General features: G+C 46.1%; 1 protein-coding gene across 2 annotated transcripts in view; it reads left to right on the forward strand.

Moving 5' to 3' along the window:
* Positions 1-17,233, forward strand: part of LOC146177240 (uncharacterized) — an 87,266-nt gene extending 70,033 nt beyond the window's left edge. For both annotated transcript variants that reach the window (XM_084580409.1, XM_084580410.1), the window contains exon 6: positions 16,352-17,233. In XM_084580409.1, coding sequence (XP_084436535.1) covers positions 16,352-16,667 — 316 coding nt within the window. In that variant the 3' untranslated portion in view covers positions 16,668-17,233. The remainder of the gene's footprint in view (positions 1-16,351) is intronic.
* The last annotated feature ends 7,942 nt before the right edge of the window (positions 17,234-25,175 follow it).

Genomic DNA, 25,175 nt, shown 5'->3' on the forward strand with positions numbered 1-25,175 from the left:
AATGCTCCCTTTTGCAGTCTCTGTAACAGTATAGAAGAGGCCATTAAGTTCACTGTAGAGGAGGAGGTTGCCAAGCGTCCGCTTTTTTGGACGCTTTAGATGAACGAGGTAACCACAACCCTTCATTCCGAGTGTTTACGAAAAGCATCCACACGGGCAGGTACCTGCATTCAACTCTGTGAACCCGACCTTCCATATCACTTCCTTGCGGCCTCATTAATTCAGCGATTCCGCAAAGTCTGCTCACGTTCTGAGCATCATTTCTCAGACCTAGCGCAAATACCCCGTAAGTTGGCTAGTTGTGGCTACCCCCCCCCCCCCCCAAAAAAAAAAAAAACAACAACAACAACATTGCAGACTAGGTGCAGCGTCGCTCTGTGAGCCCAAAAAACCCGGACCGTAGCCTTGCCAATCACATGTCGCCATGCCGTTTGTACTGGGCATAGTTGAAGCACTGAGACGTATGCTCCGTACATACAACGTTCATGTTGTCCACGTTCTAACCAGCAAGTTTTGACACGAGCTGGTGAGCGTGAAGGACAAATTAAGAAAAGAAGAATTTCCCGGCGTCGTGTAGAAGATTGTCTGCGTTAGATGCGACCATGGTTACTTAGGCGCAAAAGGGAATTTTAAAAGGTGCTTGGAGGAATACGTGAATCACGTCGAAAACAAGAAGTTCGGCTCCAGTGGACTTGCAGAGCACGCCATATCATCTGGACATGATATATGCTGGAAAGAGGTTTCCGTCATCGCCAAGGAGAGGAACGGGCTTTCACGCCAGGATCTCGAGTCTCTGCTCATACAGACGATGAAAAGTACGCGCCTAATCGCAACGATGCAATCTGCCGCCTGCGTAAGCTGGATGCCTGGGCTGATTATTGGAAACCTCTTCAGCAGCGCTCTTCAAAAAAAGTTTTCAGTGAACAAGCCTCGAGACGTCTACATTTTTTTACCCATACCTTTGCGGCGTTTTCCTTTTTTGATACTAATAATTACCTAGCTATCTGACCAGACGAGATTTCGTCAAAACGTTGACTTCATCGTCTCACTGCAGTTCTTATAATACGTCAAATAAACCTGCAATGAGTACCACTCAAAACATCGTGTGCCTTTGCTTAACACGCTCTCTTAGTGAGGCTTTATTGTGCCTTGAAGCAATACTTGCCTGGGCTAGTTGATTCATGGCTAAATGGCAAAAAACAGCGCTAAGCAGACGAAGGCGAAAGAACACGCAAACACAGGGTGGGTGCTGACTACCAACTGTCTATTATGTGAACTCAAGCACGATAATACCATACACTCTAGACCACGTGGTAGGCCACCTAATAAACCACAGGGCACGATAATAGACCGAAACTTAAGATTTTAATTTCTGCAGTTTAACGGCTGCAGAACAAATGTACATCGGCTCATGTTGACTCCAACCGAATAAGGGATAATGGATGAAAAAAGGGTAGGTGCAAAGCCGTAAAGAAAAGCCAAATGTCAAAAGAAGAAAAGTAGAAATAAAAAGCGTGACAAATGTTCAAGAATTGTGAACAAAGTTACAACCATCAAGCAAAAGGCGGAGTCAATAAAAAGTGAAAAAACTAGAAACTTCCGCAGTAAAAGGCTTAGTAAAACAAATAATCAACAGACAACAAGGAATACAGAGAAACAATTAAACTGACGGACACCAGTTAACACGGCCAAGCAACAAAAAAACTAGAAAACAGCACGAACGCTTGAAAAAACGGAACAAAACATTATTAATAAGTATAGCAAAAAAACTACTGGAGGCCCACAGAGCTGTAAACAAAAGCTTCATATGACACATGCGCCCATTATTGGATGCATCAAAAACATTGGGTGCCTTCTAAGAACTTCCTTATCGTCTTTCAAAAAACTTGACGGAGAGCTGATGCATGCGTCCCCAGCCTTATCAATGAAACAAGCTTCAATGATTTCCCTTTCCGTTTTGTCTTTTGCTGTCACCAAGAACTTTGTGTAAGAGATCAGCGGCTAACAGACATGGCGAGGTTGACTGCAGTTACATAACATATGTCCCCTTGACTTGGTTTTGATAGGAAGAAGTGCTCACAGCCTTTGTCATTAAAACAGCGCCCAGTCTGGCCAATATACACTTTTTCACATGTGATATGAATCTACTACACTACTCTTCTCCGGCACTTTGTGTACTTGTTTTGATGCTTTACAGTGGAAGATAGCTGTTTCTCTCTGTTTATGATCGAGCAAATCTTGGCCAACTTGCATAGAGCCGAGAAGACACATCCATGTCAAGCCTCGCTACTGACTTCTTAAAGAGAAATTGCCAGCTTGTACTGTAAACATGCCAGCAAGTACGTAGAGTGCCATATAGGAGTAGTGCATTAGATTCCTCTCACATTTTGAAAACTATATGTTGATCATATTGGGAGTTGTTTTATTAAAAGTGGCAATGAGCACTTCCTTGATGTCCAAAACAGGTCGGGTGGACATGTCATATCACTGCAATCAACCCCGCCATGTCTGTAGGCCTCTGATCTCTAACACAAAGTTCTTGGCGACAGCAAAGAACAAAACGGAACAGGATATCATTAAAGCTTTTTTCATTGATAAGTCTAGGGAGGCATGCATCAGCTCTCCGTCATTTTATCTGCAGAGCAAAGGACGGAACTTCTTGGAAGGCGGCCAATATTTTTGAGGCGGCCACGAATGGGCGCATGAGTCATCTGAAGCTTTTGTTTACGGCTCTGTGTTCCTTCCTCTGTGTGTTTCAATATTTATTCATAATTTGTTGTTTTGTTTTTTTTCAAGCTCTCGCGCTATTTTTATGCTTGGTTTTCGTAGTTTTGCCGCCTTCTTATTGGCTGTTGGTTAGTTTATCGACTTTGACTTTTGCGTCTATAGTTTCAAGTTTATTCATTTTTCATTTCGACCACCTGGGGATCTTTAACGTGCGCTGACATGGTCCCCAGGTGGTCGAAATTACTCCTAAGCCCTCCACTACGGCTCCCCTTTCTCTCTTTCCACTTTCACTCCCACCTTCCTCCCTTCCCTTACGGTGCGGTTCAGGTGTCCACAGAGCAAGTGTCACAGATACTGCGCATTTCCCTTCCTGTGAACCAATTATTCACTTTTTATTGTCTAGGCAACATCTTACGATGGTTGTAAGTTGTTCGCATTTCTTGCACATTTTTAAAGATTTTTATTCCGCCTTTCCACTTTTTCACTTCTGGGCTCTTCTTTAGTTCGGCTTTGAACCCATCCTTTTTTATCCATCATCCCTTCTTAGGCTGGAGCAAACACGAGCAGATGTAAATTTGTTTTGCAACCGCTGAACTGCAGAAATGACGATCTTGTTTGTATGTGTTATCACCCTTTGCTTTATCACGTAGTGCCTGCCCCGTGGTCAAGTATGCATGGTATTTTTACGTTTGATTTTAGAAAAAAGCAGTTGGTGGTTAGCGCCCGTCTTTTGTTTGCGTGTTCCATAGCCCTCGTGTTTTTGTCGCGCTGTTCTTTCGACGTTTAATATGCCATCGCATAAGGGCCCCTTCGCAACTGAAAACTGCCGTGGACGCTGTAACTTACTTGTCAAAATTTTCACTTCCCACTTGAAATGTGTGGAGAGCCTCCGGCCACCATCCAAGATCACTTCACTAAAGATTTTATCTGCGACCCACCGCGGTGGCTGAGTGGTCACAGCGCTTGACTCCTGCACCCAAGGACATGGGAGCAACATGAAAGTGTGTTGACGGGCAAGTTGTTGATTTAACGTCATAAAAAGAAACAGCGCATAAAAGGAAGGCACGAATGAAGTAGCCGTATAAATACACAATGACAGATGTACACCTGTCATGTATTTATATTTCCACACCGCTGTTTCTCTTCTGGTGCCATTATGTGGTCGAACCATGTCTTGGCCCGTGGCCGAGCGCAATGTTCATCTGGCTCGAGCTTCACCTCAATAAAAGACCAGCTGGATTGTTCTGCGTACACCGCTTGTCGGTGCATTTGGTTGACCATGCCTGGTATCATCCCATCTACGTTGACCAAGAAGAGATCAGTGACGCTGCCGTTCGACAGGCGGACGACACTCTCATCCATGAAGTGAGCCATCGCCGCCGAGGCCTCCAACTCCAGTGTGAGCAACTGACTGCATCGGTGTGAGCCATGACATCCGCTACGGGCCGCCACCGTTTTTTCTTCTCGTATCTCGATCCCCGCTATCATTTGACGGTGGCAAGTACGAGATGGCGAAGACCAATTGGGCAATTGTGATTGCGTGGCCGCGTTCAACCAAAATGGGATGACGAGCGGAAGCTGTTGAACGTGTACTTAGCGCAGCAAGAAGCATAAAAAACGTGGTTTGACAACAAGGCGATATTTGCAAACTGGGCATCTTTTCGCCGTGAATTGTTCGCAACATTTAGCTCTAAAGCACGAAATGAAACGCAGAGATTGCCACTCGTTCGAGCTCTCAGGCGTTAAGTGAGAGCGTGGCCATGTTTGTCGAAGGCGTGATGCGACATTTCAGTCGGGCCGACCTTCCATGCCTGAAGCAAGAAGTTACGGCACCTGATGCGTGTTATGAAGGAGCTGGTGCAGGTTGGCCTCATTCGTGGCCCTCCAAGAACTGTCCCTGATTTTACCAAAGAAGCTGCAAGTATGGAACGGTCAGTGCAAGAATGGAGTGCCCAATACGGCCGTCAGACAACTCTAGCGGCCTCACACTAATGCGCGTTTATGCCTGCCACCAGGGACGAGGCACTGCGATAACTTGTGAGCAGCGTTGTTTTCGAAGATCTTCAAAACCTTCACTTCGATGCTCTATCTACAATTATTTTAGACGTCATACGTGATGAAATCCGACGAGCGGTGCAGCCATCACCAGCGGCACTAACGGAACCATGGATCAAGTTTTATGCCGATCTCATCCCGAGCCGAATTCGTTCCGCCCTATTGCCGGACAACGTCCCCGCTACCTGAGTCTCGTCAAGCAGCAAAAAGACCCGTGCCCCGCCGAGCCGCAGCAAGACCTGAGTCCTGATATCAGCGAAGTGAACTTGGGGCGCATTCCCAACATACGGCCGCTCTGTGATCACTGTAGGGAGCCTGAGCATAATCTTGCAATTGTGCATACCATTGCCACCGCATTGCCATCGCCACCGAATGCGCCTTGAGCGCGCTATGGCGAAGACCGCAGGACATTGGGCCGCTCACGAGGTGCACCCGACGTCACCGCAGCGGAAGTAGCGATCATCCTCGAGGCACTTTGCTTCACTCAGTGGATCCTCCTCCTCCGGATAATTCAGAGGCACGTCCCTTAGCCGGGAAAACTAAACACAGCGGCATCCGGTGGTGAGGCGCCGCTACTGCTCAGATTCAAAGACTTCATACGACAATTTGACGCGACCGCTCGAGCGGCGACAATCCGGTCTAACGAACTTACCGACATTCTGCGAACCCATAGTTTCTGCTGAAATTTTTTGAAACCACCGACAATTGTGAAGTGACCGCCGTAGTGGATACCAGCGCCGATTTTTCGGTCATGAGCAGCCAGCTAGCTACCAGACTCCGTAAAGTTCTGGGCCTTGGTCTGGACAAATGATGCGTACTGCCGATGGCCATGTGACGACGCCGATTGGCCTATGCACTTGCCGAATAGAGATCCGTGCTTTGACTTTCACTGGCATCGTTGCCGTATTGAAATAGTGCTCAAGAGATCTGATTCCTGGCATGGATTTCCGTCAAGAGTAAGGTGTGGTTATCGGCTATCGGGAGCTCATGGTAATATCGCCACGTGCCTAGCGCCGCGCGACAGCCGTGTTTGGCGCCGACGACGACGAAGCGGTTGTTATTGGCACGAGCGGCGCGCTAGTGCTGGATTCTGGGATCGGAACGACAAGCCGACCTCATTCTCTGGTCCTCGAGTACGTGTACCTTCACGGCTCCCTGTGACTTCAGTCGTGACAATATTTCCAACACATCGAACCGTTGATAGTAACACTGACTTGTTAAAACAATGTTCCGCGTATGTGTCGACAATATAACAATCCCTCCGTGCGCGAGCAAGTTCGTCAAACCCGAATGTGATCACAGCATCGCACGCGTAGCATTGCTGAAGCGAACATGTCACTGCTTCTCACTCGACAACTTTGTGTAACTAACGGTCTTGTCGACTTGTCCATGGTGTCAGCCGAAGTGCTAGTGACAAACTTTACATGTGAACCCCACCATTTGGCGGCGAACAGGACGTTCGCTTATTTTGAAGAACTTAAAGAGTGTACAGACCAGTGTGCTTGATCTAGCACGTCGGAATTTAACAATTCCAAGCCTACAGCCAATAACCCACCTCTTGACAAGTCAGAAAAGCTGCGCGGAGAATCTTTCCAAGTATTCCCGCGACTGTTAGGCATCAACCTCCCAAGATCCGACAGACGCCACTAACGAAGCACCGAATTATAGTTGCCGATGACCAACGACCTTACCAGGTGTCTTCTGCGCCAAAAAATACCTTAAGTGCTCTAGGACGACGTCATCTAATTGCCAACGAGCCGCAGGGCTTCGCCTTACAGCCACCTCAACAACGAAAAAAGATGTGTACCCCCCCAGCGCTATGACGACTCCCTTCACTACATTCGCCATGGAAACGTTTCGTCATTTGACCTCCGAAGTTTGTATTGGCAACTAGAGGTTGTCGAGTAACACCAAGTCAGGATCGGCTTTATAACGCCAGACGAATTGCGTGACTTTAAGGTGCTTGCGTATGGTCTGTGCTTTGCCCTTGCCACATTCTAACGAATGGGAAACATCGGGCCCTCTGGCCTGAAGTGGCAGTCATGTCTCGTATACCTCGATGACGTTGGGGTTTTTTCGGACACTTTTGACGAGCACCTGAAACTTTTACTAGCTCTTTTCGAGGTCTTCGGATCTGCCGGTCTCTTTCTCATACCTGAAAAATGCCCCTTTGCATTTCATGAACTGAAGTATGTCGACCACATTGTCAGCGGTCGAGGCCTTCGCCCATACTCAGAATAGACGGCCACTATAGCTGAATTCCCCATAGCTGAATTCCCCAAGCCGATGAATGAACGGAGCTTGCGTCGATTTCTTGGCCTCTGCGGGTAGTATTAGAGGTTTGTTCACAATTTCTTAAAGTTAGTTGAGCCTCTGACACTCGTGACAAAAGACGCCGAACCGTTCTTTTGGGGGCAGAAGCCTTCAGGTAACTGAAGTCCTGCCTCCAATGTACACTTATAGTTGGCCACGTCGATGAAGATGGATACCAGTGATGTTGGCCTCGGTGCCGTCCTTGTTCAGTAGTAAGACGGTGCAGAACGCGCAATTGTATAAGCCTTTCGCACTTCGTTCCATTCCGAAGTTAATTATTCAACTACGAAATAGAGTGCCTCGCTGTTGTGCGGGAAGTCGTGAAATTTCCTGTCGACTTGTGCGGCCGCCTGTTTCGCGTGGTAATTAAGCTACCATCACTGACTGTGTTGGCTAGCAAACCTGAAAGGAACATCGGGGTGGCTTGCTGAATGGAGCCTTCGGTTGGAAGAATTTGAGATTACTATCGTGCAGACTCCGGCCAGAAACACAGTGTTACTGACTCTCATGCGCCCCTTTTCCCTGCCCCATGGACGGCTCTGACTACGACTCCGCTTTTCTCGGTGTTATCACGACGTCCACTTTAGCCGAAAAGCAAGGGGCCGACTTCGAACTTCTGTCACTTATCGAATAACTCGAAGAAATCGTGCCATCTCCTCCTCGGCTCTTCAGGTGCGAAAGGTGATCATTTTGCTTGCGAGACGGTTGTGGGGATTCAACATTCTTTCGACGGAGCATCTGCCTCATGGGAGAGACGAAGATGCCGTGACGTCGGAGTGCGCTATGCTGTTACGACCGAGGACGAACACTCGAATCCCAATAAACAGCTTGGCCCGCTGGCGTATCTCAGTATGTCGTTCTTACATGCCACCAGGCGACTTGAGCTAGCGGCGAGACGTTTGGTTCGAAGAGAGGAGCCAGAGCCCCATTTGAAACCTCACAAAATGGCGCACCGACGTGGGGCCTCACTGGCAGACCAGTTGGGGAGGCTAGCTCACAATGAATGGCGGAACTCCCCGTAGTAAGTCGTCTGATCAGTCCGCTGGGAGATCATGGCCAGTATGCGAAGCCTAGCCAGATGGCAGAGGCTTGCCGCCGCTGTTACGCTACGTATCGAGAGAAACTGCGGACGGGGTCAGCCAAACAAGCCAATCTCGAGCAGATTCCGAGCTACTTGTCAAGCTACTGCCAGAAGACGATACACCCCTTCCAACCCGCTCAGAAAAGTGGGATAGTTAGTCCAGCTGTTGGCAAAATGCCCCTTTGTCCTTCTTCGCCCACAACCGCAGATGCGGTAAGTACGTTTCGCGAGTTGGCTCATTACCATGCAGGCTGTATAGCGGAGAATGTAGGTGAGAATGGTGCCTTAGTGCGCCGAGCACAGGTTGAAAGTCAGCGGCTCAGGCGAGTTGAGAGCCAAGGTGCTGGAGCGGTGGCGCATGGTATGCTGTTAGGTCACTCGCATCGGGCAGGTCAGTGCAAGAGCAGCTAGGGGCCGTTCGAAAAGGAATAGAAGTGGTTGTACACCAAATTTGCGGAAGAAGCTCGCAGCGGGGAGCGCCCTATTGCGGAAGCCTTCAGAGTACGTGCATGTCGTAAGAGCGGGGATGCCCCTCGAGATTCGTTCAGCAGTTAAGAGCTTGTCAGTGGTTAATACGAAGGCTTACTTATTTTGTCATAGGAGGGTCGCAGGTGTTACTGTAAAGAGAGAACCCCCTACAATTCAGGCCAAATTATGCTGTTAAGCCCCTTGTAGTGTGGTTGGGATTACGTCCATTTAGATCATGGAGGCGAAACCTTTATTATGCTGGATGCCATGCTTCTTCGAGATTCTGCCCTCTCCGCTGTCGTGGGAGCGTATCCATTTAATCGTTGTGTAGAAGCCGAACGGCAGCTTGTTTGACGGCGAATTCTGCACCAAAAAGAACACGAAGACCAGCGCTAAGACCTGCGCCCGAGAGGGGTGACGTACACTCCCGGTGACCAGATCTGTGTGTGGAGCCCGATCGGTTTGCGAGAGTGCTCTGAAAAGCTTATTCGGTGTTACTTTAGCCCCTACGAGGTGCTCCGCCGCTTAAGGGCAGTGAACTATGAGGTGCTCCCACATTGAACTCTCAACTCCGCTCGACAGCCAAAGTCTGAAGTAGTTCACGTCACCAGAATGATGCCGCATTATAAGGGTTAACCCTTTCTAGGGTTGAAACTAGAGCCAGAGACTCGCCCGTTTGACTTGCCCTGCTTATCTATTGTTCCCCTACGTCTGGGGTATCGGGTCGATGCTTCTTGAAAGGGAAGGGGCAATGCCACACCTCTGTCTTCTTACGCCACCATGTGGCTGAACCATATCTTAGCGCTTGGCCGAGCATCTTCTCCATCTCGCTCAAGCCTCACTTCATTACAAGAAAAGCTGGGTTCTGCTGCTTGACACGTTTGTTTGTGACAATATGCTCAGGCATTAAATACTATCATTTGTTAGTCAGCCCTCGTGTGTGTCTACTCCACCCGTGTCTTTGTCTCTTTGCGCTGTTTCCTTTTACAAAATGAGATCAAATCTCGGTCACATTGGCCGCTTTTCGGTGGTAGTGCAATACAAGGCGCCTGTGTACTGTGCGATGTCTGTGCACCTTAAAAGATCGCAGATGCTCGAACATTTCATAGCCTTCCACGACAATGTCCTTCACAGCCTGACTCGCTACGGGAAGCTAATTAACCCTGCAAAGAAACAAACGCCATCCGTGCCCTGTTACTTGGGATAGTTGTCACGGGCAAATAAAAGAGTAATACGCTCAATGCAGCGTCAAACCACAGGGAAATAATTGGTAATGTGCTGGCGATGTCGGGAAGCATTTACATGGACAGAGATTTACAGCACAGTACCAGTATTTGGCCTCTAGCTAGTACGCCAGGTATCACCCTCTCAGTTTCTAGTGAAATCAAGGGAGTCGAGAGAAGAATCTGGCTCCCATTCGGTTGCTTTGAATTCTTATATCTTGAAGAAGTATGTATGATGACGTACTTTGTATGCAACCATGCATTGTGCGTGTGGTAGTGGATAATACGTGTTATCGTACATGACAGATCACGAGGTTTACTTTATCGCATTGTCACCCGTATTGGTAATTAGCATCTCCTAGGTGTTTGCTTTCGATCTTTGTGGAAGAATAATCTTGGTGGTGCAGTCACCATAGATATATTGTTACGGTGTGTAGCCGCGATGTCGGAAGACGTAGATTATGGTTTGGACCCTGGGTTCGAACGACGACCACACGGAAGCTGAAGCAGTGGCATTTTCTGACGCTAACACGTGTCACAAGCGGCAGCGTAGCGGTGAACAGAGCAATAAAAGCCAGGACAGAAAAACGGCGGCGCACGCTATCATGCATGCGTAACAGTCCCAGGTGCCCTGCTGTAGGGGTGTCATGAAGCTGGGCTAAAACAGTTGAACGAAGATGAGTAGGGACCACGAGCAAAAGGCCCGTACCATCTGAACGCTTGTTGCGCCTGAACAATGTATCGTCACGCAGAACGATCATTTAGACGGAAGGATCGGAGTCGTTGGTGCGCAGCTGGTAGATAATGGGTTGTAGCGAAGGGTTAAGACCCTGTTTGGCGCCGACGCGCCGACACTCCGTGATGGACAACACGTAGTCGTCAGCAGTACAGTCGAGTGATTCAGCAGGGTCCACGGGATGGCGGGACAAACCGTCAGCGTCTTATTGCAATCGGCCTGACGTGTCGGTAATATCAAATGTGTATTCCTGTAAGAGCAAGGCCCAGCGACGTAAGCGCCCAGTTGGTTCCTTAAGTGGCGACAACCAACACAAGGCAGGGTGGTCTGTCGCTACGCGAAAGGGCCACCCAAACAGATAAAGGCGGAATTTAGTCAACGGCCAAACAAGTGCCCCGTTCGCCTTCGGTAATTGGATAGTTGCGCTCACATGGAAATAGCAGGTGGATGACATAGGGAATTACACGGGAGACGCCATGCTTGAACTGGGCAAGAACAGTGCGAATGCCGGCAAAAGATGGATTGCAGTCACCATTAACTGCACAACGCGTTACGCTATAACGCGAGCTATCCCGACCGGCTGTGCCTCCGACGTCGTTGATTTTCTTTTTCGTGATGTCATTCTGCTTCATGGCACTACCCGTCAACTACTTACGTATCCAGGCCCGTGCTTCATTACTAAAGTTGCTGACAACTTGCTCCGGTCATGCCCTACCCGCCATATATTTACCACAGCTTATCTCCAAACGAATAGCCTTACTAAGCGCCTTAACCGTGTACTTACGGACATGCTGACCATGTATGTTTCTGACCACCATCGTGACTGGTAAGTCACTTTGCGATTCGTCACATTTGCATACAATTCGTCTCATTGTGATACCACCGGCTACTTACCCTTTTATCTCCTCTTTGGGCGAGACCCTATGCTCCCTTTTGACAGTGTGCTGCCTGTTGATGACCATCTGAACAGTTATGCTTCTGATGCAATAGCACGTGCAGATGCCTGCAGAAACATTGCCCTGCATCACTTCAGGGCTTACCATACGACGCAAAAACATCGTTACGATAATCACCATCGCAATGCACGCTATCCGCCTGACTGCCACCTCCTTCTTTGGTAGCCGGCCCGCCGTGTGGTGCTGTGCAAGAAACTACCCCGTCAAGTTTCTCCATACCTCGTCTCGGAGAAACTTATTGACGTGACCTACAAGATAACGCCCCTGCTTCTCACGCCAGACTGCACTGGACCACCTACACAAACTGTGCACGTCGCTCGTCTAAAACCCTACTATCCTCGCCTATCGCTAGTTAAGCAACAACCGAGACCGGGCTTGCCCCGCGTGTGATGCGGCGCCACGTATACACTTGGCAAACTGCGAGGTGTGTGCATACGCGAATAAGGGAACATAAAAACACAAGAAAAACGGACGCTCTATCGTACACAGCCGTTCACGGCAGAAATCAGAAATGCAAACACGAAAAAGAATATGAATAAAGAAAGCAAAAGGCGATCCTACGGCCCAGTCAACTTTTATATGCAAAAAGTGCAAATTAATGTACTCAAGACTAGAAAAACACGCATTATGTTTCGGCACAAAGATAAGGTGACACGCGAGGTAATGGAGGCCTTTCATATTCATAATCATACCACTACTTGCAGCGACAGGCCTTCCGTTCCCCTATCAGGAAAGGAAATGGCATATATGTCTGCCCACATACCGTTTATATTACTTTCTTACAGTGAAAAGTTGTTTCAAGGAGTATTAATGTGTTTCATTCTTAGATAAACCAAACTTGATAGTCAGCGCCTGTTTGTGTTTCAGTCTCCGTCTTTAGTCCCGTCTTAGTGCGCTGTGAGTGAAATGAATATGTACCAAATCGCCCAAATTTCTGCTCTACTCAGATGCTTTCATCTTACATATCATGACTAAATATAATATTTATTATGTTTGCCGATTTCTCTATCATCTTCTTCTGGTTCCACGGCTCTGCACAAAATGGTTTCAGCTTTGAATAGGTGTTACTGCAACTGATGCCACATAGTAATAGGCGACGAGGCTTTAGTTTTAATATAATAACGTATTGCCGATGGAGGCAAGTCAGGAAAATATTCTGAGTTTGCGCACGATGGCCTTAGTTGGCTATCACCCTAAAACACATCACAACCCTCAAGAACATATTTCGAAAAAAAAATGCAGCCACAGCCGATTTGAGTTCAAATGCAAGGACGTAAGCTTTTGTACATCGCAATCTAATTTCGCAAAGATCTCGCCGAGACGAATCGTTTGATACCACCCGCACGTGTCTCGCACGTGGATCGCCAGATTCGCACCCCTCCGTCCTCATCGAACTCAAAATTTGACCACCAAAGGTCGATGGTGCGACTCCTTCAAATTGAGGGTACATTTAGACTAGAAATTTTACGCGTACGAACACAACTAATCGTGCAGACTACTCCGGTCTCCTTATCACCTAGTTAAGGTCACAACTGAAGTGTAATAACATCTTGATATTAATACATAGATTTGAACGCACCGCCGATATGCGCTCGATTGAACAGCATTATCCGTTCAAAGAAGCGGTTCCCCAATGAGTAGTTGGCCCGTTTGAATTTCACTCAGGTTCCAATTTGGCATATAGCATGTTGAGCACATAACGGCCATTTGTTTTGTTTCACCCCGTCTTCCTGCTGCTACTGTTTCGCTCGCCACACCTGCCGCGGTGGCTCAGTGGGTAACGCACTCGGCTACTGAACCGGAGTGGGCCCGATTTCGATCCCGACCACGGCAGCTGCGTTTCGATGGAAGCAAAACGCAAAGGCGTCCGTATGCTGGGCGATGTGTGGGCACGTTAAAGGGCAAGTCCGGCGATTTTGCGACCGCACCCAGTTAATGACTTATATTGCTGAGGGATTAGTCATCACAGTACATAAGTACATATTTTACAATAGGCGAGCAAATATGTTAAATGAGCAAAATACTTCAATCAAAATTGAAATTCCCGCGTGAGAACCGGAGAACACTGCTTTGCGTGACATCACGCTGCAAAGACACAGGCTTGCAGACGAGCCGCACGCACCCGCTGCCGTTCTGCCGAGGTGTGCGAACGCCAATCCTGTCGCGTACGGCACAGTGTGAAACATACTGTGTGATGTGAGTGAGTCGCCCTCGATGGCATCGGGCAGTGATAGATAGGACTCGTCATTCAAATGCAGTTTAACAAAAAACATAATCAGTATTTGGCATTTTGGCCAATAAGGGCAGAACGAGTGAGTGACCTTGAATGCGGTTAAATTATTGCTGTATGAAGTATTAATGCCCTAGAATTTGCAAGTAATTTTACACTCACAAACCCCGATGCAAGCGCTCGGTATATATGAAGGCTACCGATCGTATACCAATTCCTATTTTGTTTCTGTATTTACCTGATTGCTTTTTGATAATAAACAGTGCGAAATAAAAATAAACGTATACAGATGATTCCTGATTTTTTACTTGTATTGAGTGACTTTTTGATTTTTTGGAATACACAAAAAATGTCCGACGTCACAAGAAACAAATAAAAGCAGAAAACGTTTCGATAATTGAAACTAGTGACACAGAGTGTAGTCATTCAGCGCTTATTTATGCTATATTTTAATTTCACTCTGGTACCGTTCCTGTAAAAACGTGGCTTATGACCCTCAACTGCACAATCGATCACGTTTTTATAGACCACTGGGACACTGAGTTTCAATGGGATATATTACAAAGAACTTAAAAAAAAGAACTACACATAAATCCTTACGTCATCCGGTTTCGGCCCTTGCAAAGGGACGAGTTCCCTTACGACGTGATTTTGGTGCTAGGTCTCCACAGTATTTAGAAAGCGCGGGTAGCATTTAGGCACGCGGAAGAAAATGCACGATCGGTAAGGAGCAACTTCATTGAAAGTTTAATATTTCTCAGAAACGTTCTTCGTTGTCAGCCTGAGCAGCCTCAGTGGATGGGTGTGATTGACGGTGTGATTAAAATGAAAAAAGTTTTAATTCATTGTTTACGCCAAACGTTGGCTAGTGGTTGTTATGCCTCTATGTACAGTCTTTGTCAAAAATATACAGACCAACGGTTCCGCTTCTAAGCCCTGTAAAGCTGTTTCTAGTAGCAATACTGGAATATGATTGAAAGCCAGAGCAGAATGAGGACGAGTTTTGTAATCTTGGAGATTACGAACGCCAGAGTTGTGATACGAGTCCCGTTACGGGGCTTAGAAGGAAAACCTTCGGGCTGTATATTTTTGACAAAGGCTGTACGTTATTGACCGCTAATGAAGAAAACAAAATTAGTCACTTCAGGAGTAAGTTTCGTTAGACTGTGGGGGCTAAATAAAAATTATAAATTTTGTTCTGGCGCATCTACTGCGTGTTTCTTTTCTCCGTATATGAATGCAGATAACAAATATTGAAAAACATTATATGACTGCAATTGTGCGCTAACCAACTGCAGCTCTCGCAACGATGGTTTGAATGAACCAAAATGTCTAATGAAGAGAATGGGATGGGGATGAAATGAGATTTTGAAGAGACTAACTTACGCTCGAAAAACGACTGATAAACTCGGCGGCAGCGATAAAGAAAGCATCCGCGGCGGTCGTTGAAATAGGAATGCCGTTGCATACCTCAGCTTTCAATTTAGAGTCAGGGAATGAAAATTTCGATAAAGCTGTCAATGGTGACTACAATAATTAGGAACAATATGGAAGAAGACGCGGGTGGCTGAAATCATTCGATATATATTTCCATTCATCTTGCACGAAAAAAAATAAAAAAAAGAAACAAAAATACAAATCCAATGCTCAGCGAAACTGCACGTGAACAAAGAGCACGACATCCTTCTAATCTATGAACAAAGTAAATAGACTAAATTCCAGGTGTTGCTTGCTGCAGCAAATAAAGATTACAGTGTTTCACGGCAATACAAATAAAATGGTGCTACCTTGAACTACGTGAAATTTCTTTTTTCAATCCAAATTTGTTTTGCATGCCCATAGCTGAATAAAATCCTCGTATGAATTGGCAATCCGTAACCAGCACGCCACTTGTCGTGGATCGTGGCGCGAGCTTTCTGTGTTTTCCTCGCTCTAAAGTACTTTCAAAAGAACACTGACAGTCCCGTCGGCCGCAGACTCGAACCTGGGAGAACATAAGCTGACTTCCTTTTAAACGAGTCTGACAGTGCCGCAATGCATTAGCAAAACAGCGAAATGTGTTTCGTTTTGTGAATGTTTCGCATAACATCTTGGCAGGCTGAAAAAAAAGTCATTTCGTAGATAAGTAGATTACAATATTCCGCCGTAATCTCCTCTACCACTTGATGAAACGCATTTGGACATGCAACGAAGAATTAATTATGTCTTCATAATCAGTTAGCCTATATTTGAAAGGAAATGCAAGGAGCGCACCACCAGCTGGGAGTGTATTAGATGCTAGCCTTTACCAAGGTTCGGTCATCCTTTTGTCTTCGATTTGCGTGAAACGCCGCGTATATGATGTTACTCGTATGGCGTTTTTTTTATTGTCACTGCTCATTTAGACGTGGGGGGTGAAATTTAGAACGTGCGATCTTCCCTAGAACGATTACCTGTGGCGCTGTCTACCCACTGCTGTACAGCGTCCCAGCGAATGTTTTGCCCTACGATACGTCCTCTATTGTTACAAAATGTTGTCAGTAGGCGGGCTGTTAAACTTCGAATTACAATCCACTTGTGCAGCATATACCATCAAGAACTGCCGCCGAACGAAGTAGACGAAACCCTTGAAACTAAAAGCGGTGAAGACACCCTCGCTCAACCAGCTGCGGACGTGGGCAGAATGGGAGCTGCTCTGCAGGAAAACATCCAGACCATGGCTTCCCTCATCGAGGAGATAAAGGCTTTGCGGAAGGAGAACGAACGCCAGGTGAAAGAAAACGCCGAGATCTTCAGACAGCAAACGGCCTCATTGGAAGCAGTGAATGGAGAGCTTTCTAAGTTACGCAAGGAACTAGCTATACGGTGTAGTTCTCGTTTCAAAAGGCCCCGACTATAGCCTGGAATATTCTTCTGATCTGTTAGTGTGATTTGTTTGGATCTTGCTGCTTAGTCATCGCTTCAAATACGTCTAAATCAAATTCCTGTCATTTTCCCATTTCTAGATGGATTCTGTAATTGTTCTAGTTTGCTGTAGATGCATAATTCGCAAAACTGTTTTTTAAAAGAAATTGCGCATCAGAGTCGGTATATATTAGAACCCTCAGCCCGAGAATTTACTGGCGCAGTTTTTCTTCGAAATCACACTATATGCTATTCCCTCAATACTTTACCTATGTTTCAAGACATTAGTCTGCCTAAATGTCTTGCCACTGGTTTCCTAAATTAGCAACAAAAGCATTCCTTTGTATTGCTCAGAGAAAAAACTATGTTTCTTAAATACGTCTTCTGTTTCCTGCATAGTTAAGTAGTGATATCTTGTATGCATATGTAGGATTAATTCCTAATAATAAATGCTTTTGTGTACATGTACAATTTATTCCTAGCTTATTTATTCCTGCTATTGAAACTATGGCTGTGTTCTTGTAAAATTTATTGCACTTAATAAAGGTTTGGTCTTTATAAGTCACAGCCTCACGAATATATTATATAAATCTGTTGTATTTTCATTTCAAATTATTTTATAACTTAGATGGTTAATGATGTACAATAGCAGCAAAGTGAAACATTCGGGCGAGTCCAAGGAGAATGATTTGCTGTCTAATTTACTGAAGAAAAAAAGGTGAAAGAGCGCAATGCTTTACTTAGAAGTGAACTGTCTCAAGAAAAAACATACGTGAAAGTTTGATGCAAATTCATGTGGTGTTCGTCAGAAGGTATACACGACAAAATGAATACGCCCGTGGCACAAACAAAGGAAGTAGGCGTTGTGCGTCATTTCTGTACCCCGTTACAATGTATTTCACTTAAGGTGTATTTCATCCACTTCATTTCCAGCATACGTGATCTTCAGATTAAAGAGGGTCTCATTGTGGAATGTAGCAAAAGCACATATTGTCAACATGGCACACGAAATACCATAACGAAAGATGCAAACGAAGAGAGCCAAGCCACTGGTACCAAAAAGTATACAGAGTGTTTGTTTCAGGTTTTGATTAGTCGGAAATAACAATTAATTAAGGATAACTGACAAAAAATTACTGAAAATTTAGAAACGTATCGTCGCAGAGATCTGAATCCACGGCATCCAAATTGCGCTTCTAGTGGTCTACCGAAAGAGTTACCGAAAGCGCTAAGATATACAGGCTAGTAGAGCGTTTTTAATGTCAATGTTTTTCTTTCGCGGTCGGTGCATAAGCTGTTACGGAAAACGCGAAGTCAGTTTTCAGTCGGCTTCATTTCCGCTGTTGCATATTCTATATTGCAAGTGATGGCACGAGATTGGGAGGCGCTTTAGTATCAACCGGTTTAATTGCCTTTCTTCTACTCTCGCTTGGAACTTCATTTCCCCAATAGAAACTTTCGTACCTTTTACAACTGCCTTCGCCAAAGAAAGTACTTTCAAGCGAGATTACAGGTCAAAATTTTAACGAGGTCTTAGGCTGCTTAATGTGCGGTACGGGACGAAATAGTGAGGCGTTCCAAAGTGAGAAGGATCGAAATGAGTTAATTTGAATTCAAGACAGAACCAAAACTATGCCTTCTATCAAAGGCGGAACTCTACCCGCAGGTGATAAGCGCTACAGATGATCACAGTGGTCGAGTTACTTTCCTTGCCTGGGTGACGGTTCAGAGAAAGCTTTCATAGCTGCACTAAGAGGTAGAGATATGCGGACAGTGAAGATGATGTTAGAAATCTATTTGATTTGTGTGCATGTAAAGTTGTTCTGGCTATCCGGAAAGAATTCACCTTCATGCAGCATCCTATACCATCCGATCCAAATATTAAATGCGTTGCAGCCACTGTGAAGTGTATGAGCACGCAGTTTACAGTATTTTTGGCGTACATACCACCTCGTGCTAATTTTGATATTCAACGCTTACAAAATATTGTGCGACTACAAATTGTAACGTAAGATTTCAGCACACGTCATCATGATGTGGAATCGTCAGAGGAACTGCCTGAGGCGGGCTGCCATTTGAATTTGCTCTATCCATCAATTTACCATTTCTCCAGCCAAATCAATTATTAAAAAAAGCAAGGTCCAGTACGTTGATGTCTACGTGATATCTGCTACTCTGTGGACATTGAGACTCGCGGTAGCGATCACGTTCCTGATGGGTTGGCGGCTTTTCAGTAGCCTCCAAGCGGCATGAAGTTCGCTATACAAATTGGGAAGCTTTTGCTGACATCAAAGAGAAGCTGGATTCCCAAACCTAAACTATGAATTCATATTGATCTTAGCGCAAAAAATGACGACCAAGGAGTAGAATACAAAACTCTTTCGTCATCGTTTTTTCGCGTGGCCTTCAATATGTTCAGGATTCAACTCGCCCAAATTTCAAACATAGAAAATTATAAATCCTACCAAGCCATCAATTGAACAAAATGCTAATCGCCTACTCGCGCGATTAAGCTGTGCCGGAAACCTCATGACAAGCGGTCCATCCCAAGCAGCATTGGCCGACTGCCGACCTATGGCCGGTCATCGGCAGCTGGTCGGCAGCCGACCTGCTGGCATTTGGGGCTCGGTCGAATGACGGCCCATGGTTGGCCATGTGCCAGGTAGGGCGGAAGTCGGCCATCAAGCAAGGCCCAAGCTCGAGCACCCGACTGAACGCCGACCAATTTGGCCATGGTAGCTCGGCCATTGGGCGGCCCATGGTCGGCCATGTACTAGGTTGGCCAGAAATCGGCCATCAACCATGGCCCGAGCTTGTAACCACAACTGAACGCCGACCTGTTTGGCAACGGTTGCTCGGGCATTTGGCAGCCCACGGTCGGCCGCGTGCCATGTTGGTCAGGAAGCCGGCTAGCACTCCCGACCCAATATGCTTGTAGTGGACGCCGATTACATCCCGGGGTCTACTTAACCTCTAGTACAAATTCAGTTGTTAGTGAGAACGCGCATACAAAACGAAACCATGTGGCCGTAGCACGATTATGTGACATTAAATTAGTGATTAGAAGGTAGCTTTTTCATTGCCGAGAAAGAAAACGTTGCCGCAAGTTGATCGAACAAATGACCGTTTTCTCAGCCGTTTTTTGTCCTAGTGCTTTTGCATTATCCATAAGGACCTACGCGCAGCATCGTCTGTTTACCTGGGGAAAGGAACGAATACGATATGTGTACTTTCTAGAAGCAATCCATGGAAAATGAAAAGCCGGAAGACCCGAGTTTGCCATTTTAGTTTTGGGCATTCACACGGTGGTAAAAAAAGAAAAAAATGGCAGTTTTTTGCGCAGACTGCGAGCATGACAAGCCCCGGTACATTTATATGGCGCGCAGCATATATATCGGCAATAAATAACAAATTAGTTTTTTCCGCCTATTAGTTTAGAGTCCATCATTCTAACCGCGCTAGGTGGTGGAAAAGGAAGAAAAAAATAGTAGAATGTTTCCACGTAAGAAGCATGATAGACACATCAAAAACCAAAACGACCACAAGAAGAACCCTCCACACCATAGCCCATAAATACCCGGGCACAGATGCAGAGTTGATCACCGCCATGCACAAGAAATACATAGGAGACCCTACTCCGGCTTTGCCAAACTTCATATGCGGGTCAACCAAACCCCTCCCTTGACTCCCCCATAACACTGGCGGAGGTCTACACAGCCGCCCGTACATTTACAAGAAACACTGCCCCTGGAGGAGACAAAGTCACCTACGCTATGATTAGGAACTTAAGCACCGAACATCTGCAAGACCTAACAAAGTACATCAACGAAGAACTGTGGGAGAAGGGACAGGTCCCATCAGCTTGGAGACACGCGGATATCATCACCATACCAAAGGCTGGAAAGCTACCGGCTGTGGAGAGTCTCCGTCCTATCTCCCTCACTTCTTGCCTGGGAAAACTCTATGAAAAAGTAGTCCACCTAAGGCTCCAAAATTACATCGACGAAAACAACATCTTTCCTTCCTGCATGATGGGCTTCCGTAAGGGACTCTGCACGCAAGATGCTTTCCTCCGGATTAGGGAAGAAGTCATCAACGCCATACCCCGAAAAGGCGAAAATTTCATTCTGGCACTAGATCTCAAAGGAGCATTCGACAGCATTGGCCACCAAACCATATTGCAAGAATTAAACAATATCAACTGCGGGGAGAAAATTTTCAGATACGTGAAGGCTTTCCTCTCAGGTCGCACAGCCACCATAGGAATTGGAGAGATCCGATCACCAAAAGTACCCATGCCGAACAAAGGTACACCGCTGGGTTATATAATCTCTCCAATGCTATTTAACATAGCAATGATAAATTTAGCAAAAGAACTGTTGTCCCGCACTGATATTGGCTTCACTTTATACGCGGACGACACCATCTGGGCTACTCAGGAATCCTTGGCGCAAAAAGAAGCTCTGCAAGCCGCTATAGACCTAGTCGAGGAATTTGCCGGGGAGAGTGGTCTTCAATGCTCCCCAGAAAAATCCGAACTTATCAGGCTACACAGAAGAAATTACAAGTCCCCAGGAGAAATTCAGCTCTCTCTAGGAGACCAGATAATTCAAGAGAAGGACAAGATCAGAGTTTTGGGGCTCTGGTTACAAAGCAATTTGAGAGTGGATTATACAATCAAGACACTCAAAACCACAGTCAAACAAATTTCCAGAATGATTAGAAGGGTGACCTGGCACCTTAAAGGGATGAGGGAGGAGGACACCCTACGCCTTGTACAGGCCCTAGTCGTTAGCAGGATCACCTACGGGCTCCCATATCACGAAATTAGATTCACTGATAAAAGGGCCATTGACACTATCATAAGAGGAGCCAATAAAACGGCCCTATACCTCCCGCCAACAACATCAACGGAACGTCTTTGGGCACTCGGAGTGCACAACAACTTCGAGGAGCTCAAGGAGGAGGTTCTAGAGAGTCAGAAACAACGCCTAACAACAATGCAGGCGGGTAGGGAAATCCTGTCAAAACTAGGGCTACGGCAGGCACTAAGAACTTCTGAGATCAAATCACAAATTCCGACATCCACAAGAAACAACATCTATGTGAACCCTATACCCAAGCACATTCACCATGAGTTACAAAAGGGTCGAAGGAAAGCCAGAGTCAAATCATTGGAAAAACAATTGTCTAAAGACGCGGAAGTTGTCTACGGGGACATAGGGGCTTACGGCGAACCTGGCAAGTTCACAATAGCTGCAGTTGACCACAAGAAGAGGACAATTATTCAGGCTTCGATCTATGCCAAGGATCCTGCGGAAGCGGAATCACTGGCAATAGCCATCACCATAAAAACGCAAGACAACCAAAATAAGTCATCACACGTAGTGACGGACTCCCAACCAGCCTGCAGGGACTACCTGTCCGGAAAACCTCACAAAAGAGCGTGTGCAATATTACGTTCCATCTCCCAGACGCACACAATTACATGGACACCTGGACACGAAGGCCTAGAAGGAAATGAGGTAGCGAATGATCTAGCCCGAGCTCTCACAAACCGGGCGGATCCCCATCCCTACCTCACCCCTCTCCTAGGACCCTACGGCGACAGGCTGGAACACTTACGGTTAGAAAGAAGAATTTTCTCACCACCACACAAACACCTTCCTTCCTCGGACGCTATAGACCGGAGAAAAATACAAACAAACACATTCCCTAATCTTCAAATCTAAAATAAGATAAGCCCAACAAAATAGACGAGTTACTGTCCTTGGTGCGGTGCAAGCTCCACACTCTTTCACATCTGTTGGGAATGCCAGGACAAACCTGACCCAACGTTAATAGTGCCATGCTCGACACACGAGCAGTGGGAGGCGGCCCTGACCAGCGACAACCTGGACCAGCAAGCCTGGATTATCCAGCTAGTCCGCAAGTCAGCTGCTGCCAGCGGAGCCCTGGACTAGGGGCACCGAACACACAGCTCCTGCGAATATTTACTGATTATATGCTCATTAAAAGATTTCTCTCTCTCTCTCTTCCACGTAAGAAAAAAAAAGATTGTCGGCCGACCTTTTATATTAATTTCCATACTTTATATAACATTGTCAGATAAATGAAAAGAAGAGATCTGCAATTGGTCTTGCTGCAAAAACATTTTTCCTGCCACACGAAATTAATAATGAAGAGGCGGAGTTTCGCGCTTATCTTCTCTGCTCTTTTGGACAACTTTGGTTTTGAATTACGCAAAATATGTTACAGTTAATTGAAAATTATCGGACTAAATATATGCATGTTTTTATTTGTATTCAGTTATTTTTAGCTTTTCATGGTGGTGTAGATGTTTTTAAAAATTTTCACAAAATCGGCCGAAGAAACGAAATTTTTCTACTTTGCAGACCTAATTATTTCAAAAAAGGTTTATGGCAGAGCAGCAAAAAATCCACACTATGTTCTTGGCATAGTTATGTATTAAACAGCTAAAGCTTATAATTATATAAGTTTTCAATACACAGATACGATCGCGCTAATTTAAAGAAAACAGCGAACATTGAACATTTTTTAGAAAAGTAAAGATAGTTTAAAATTTGTTTAAACTTTTACTACGTATTTTCCACTATACCACAGCTTTCGAAATCTACATAATTTTGTTGCGCAAGTAATTACGGCCACTTCAATAAGGCCCTGGTGCAAGGCGTAGCGCACCACGCAGATCTGAAGATTCTACGGCATTTGTGAATCGCCCACGACCTCATCGAGACGATGCTTCCTGAGGAGGGGGGCAAATGACACACAGAAGGCGAAGCAAAAGATGACATATGAGAGACAAGCGCGAGCCTGGAAGAGAAAGAAGCTTGAACGCAAGACTCGCTCTGGTCGACCATCCAAACCACCTAACGCTAGGCCCTCCTTGGCGTTCTACCGAGACTTGACAATATTATTGTAACAGGGAAAAATATATTTACAAAAGAGGAATTAAGATATATACAATGAGAGACAGCCAAGGAGCTAGGCAATGAGGGCCCCCCGTTCGACGCACTTTTTTCTTAATCTTACGCAAACGAGCGCGCCACTTCGTCTTCATCATTCTCATCATCATCCAGTAACGTTTTGTCTCGACATTGCAAACTAGCTGTGACAGACACAGCAAAGAATGGTTCGAAGTCGAGGCAACTGCACAGTGCAGCACAACAGCAGCGGAACAGCGCACGCGTGCGAGTCACGGCGGCAGCGTCGCCGTCTTTGTCAAAGCAATCGCGCTCTTTCTTCGGGCGCTACAATATGCATTTATTTGCTGTCACGAAGAAACGCAACGTAAAAACACGCGTAACGGAATCCATAAAAGTAATATGACAACCGTTCAAACCCTGAAACGCGAAAAGGAGGAAAAGTGCAAACTCGACTAAATAAGCGAATAAGCATCAATATCTATATATTACAGGCAGTAATAGCGAGATTATATCTCTAGACAAAAAAAAAAAAAAAAAAAAAACGAAAAAAAACGCACTCAGAGAGAGAACATAAAGGGACTACGGCGAAAGCGAAAGGTTCGGCGATTGTCGACATCGTGCGAGTTCGAAAGCGGCGCGCCCAGTACCATGAAACGCGCTCCTCGGCGCCTGTAATTTGGCCTCAACGCGCCCGCAGAGTAAACATCCACCCTCTTCCTCCACCTGTTTCCCACCGACTGTGCTGGCGCGTCTCACATGCGCTGTTGGCTTGCGCACGCTCTGCGCAGACTACCGGTGAACAGCAGGGAGGCGAGAGAGGCTGATAGAGGCAAGAACCTCCTTTGATTTCACGTTCCAGCTTTAGTTCCCAGCATTGAACCAACACGTACAGCTTCGAGCAAACTGCTACGATTGCTTTTTTTTATTTTATACAAAACAATGCGCCAGACAAAATTGTTTGGGCAAGATGGCAAGTACATTTAGGAGAGTACCTTAAACAGAAATCACCGCTTCACCGTCAGAAAAGGCGGACGCGCAGGCTTTTCAAAGCGCGTGGCCTCTCCACTTTTTCTCGCAGGTGTGCTTACCTCGCTAACACAAGTCTCAAAAGGAAGGTCGTTTTTGTCGGCCTGTGGCCACAAAAGTCTCGTAAATTACCTCTGCTCAACTGTTTTTAATGCCTATGCTCAGTTGGTCCGTCGCTTCCAGAGTGAGGCCTATTGAGCCTTAGGAAGAACGGCGAGAAATTCCGCCTATGCATGCGCGCTATCGCTTTCGGGACCCATGATAAGTAGCACATTCGCCCACAATCCACAAGGATTCCGCAAAATGTCTACAAAATTGATATCCGAATCTGAAGCGTATAAGGCGTGATGGCTCCGTGGTTACGCTCGAGTTCTGAATACAAGTGCGAAGGTACTTGTTTTCTGCCAAGGAGCCAGGCAATGAGTTCGACGCACTTTTTTTTTTATTCTTCCACAAACGAGCGCGCCACTTCGTCCTCATCATCCTCTGTCATTTTTTGTCTCGACGTTGCAAACTAGCTGTGACAGACA

Source organism: Amblyomma maculatum, chromosome 10 (assembly GCF_055883805.1).
Source record: "Amblyomma maculatum isolate TAMU_Amacu chromosome 10, ASM5588380v1, whole genome shotgun sequence".
In the NCBI taxonomy this organism is placed as follows: domain Eukaryota; kingdom Metazoa; phylum Arthropoda; class Arachnida; order Ixodida; family Ixodidae; genus Amblyomma; species Amblyomma maculatum.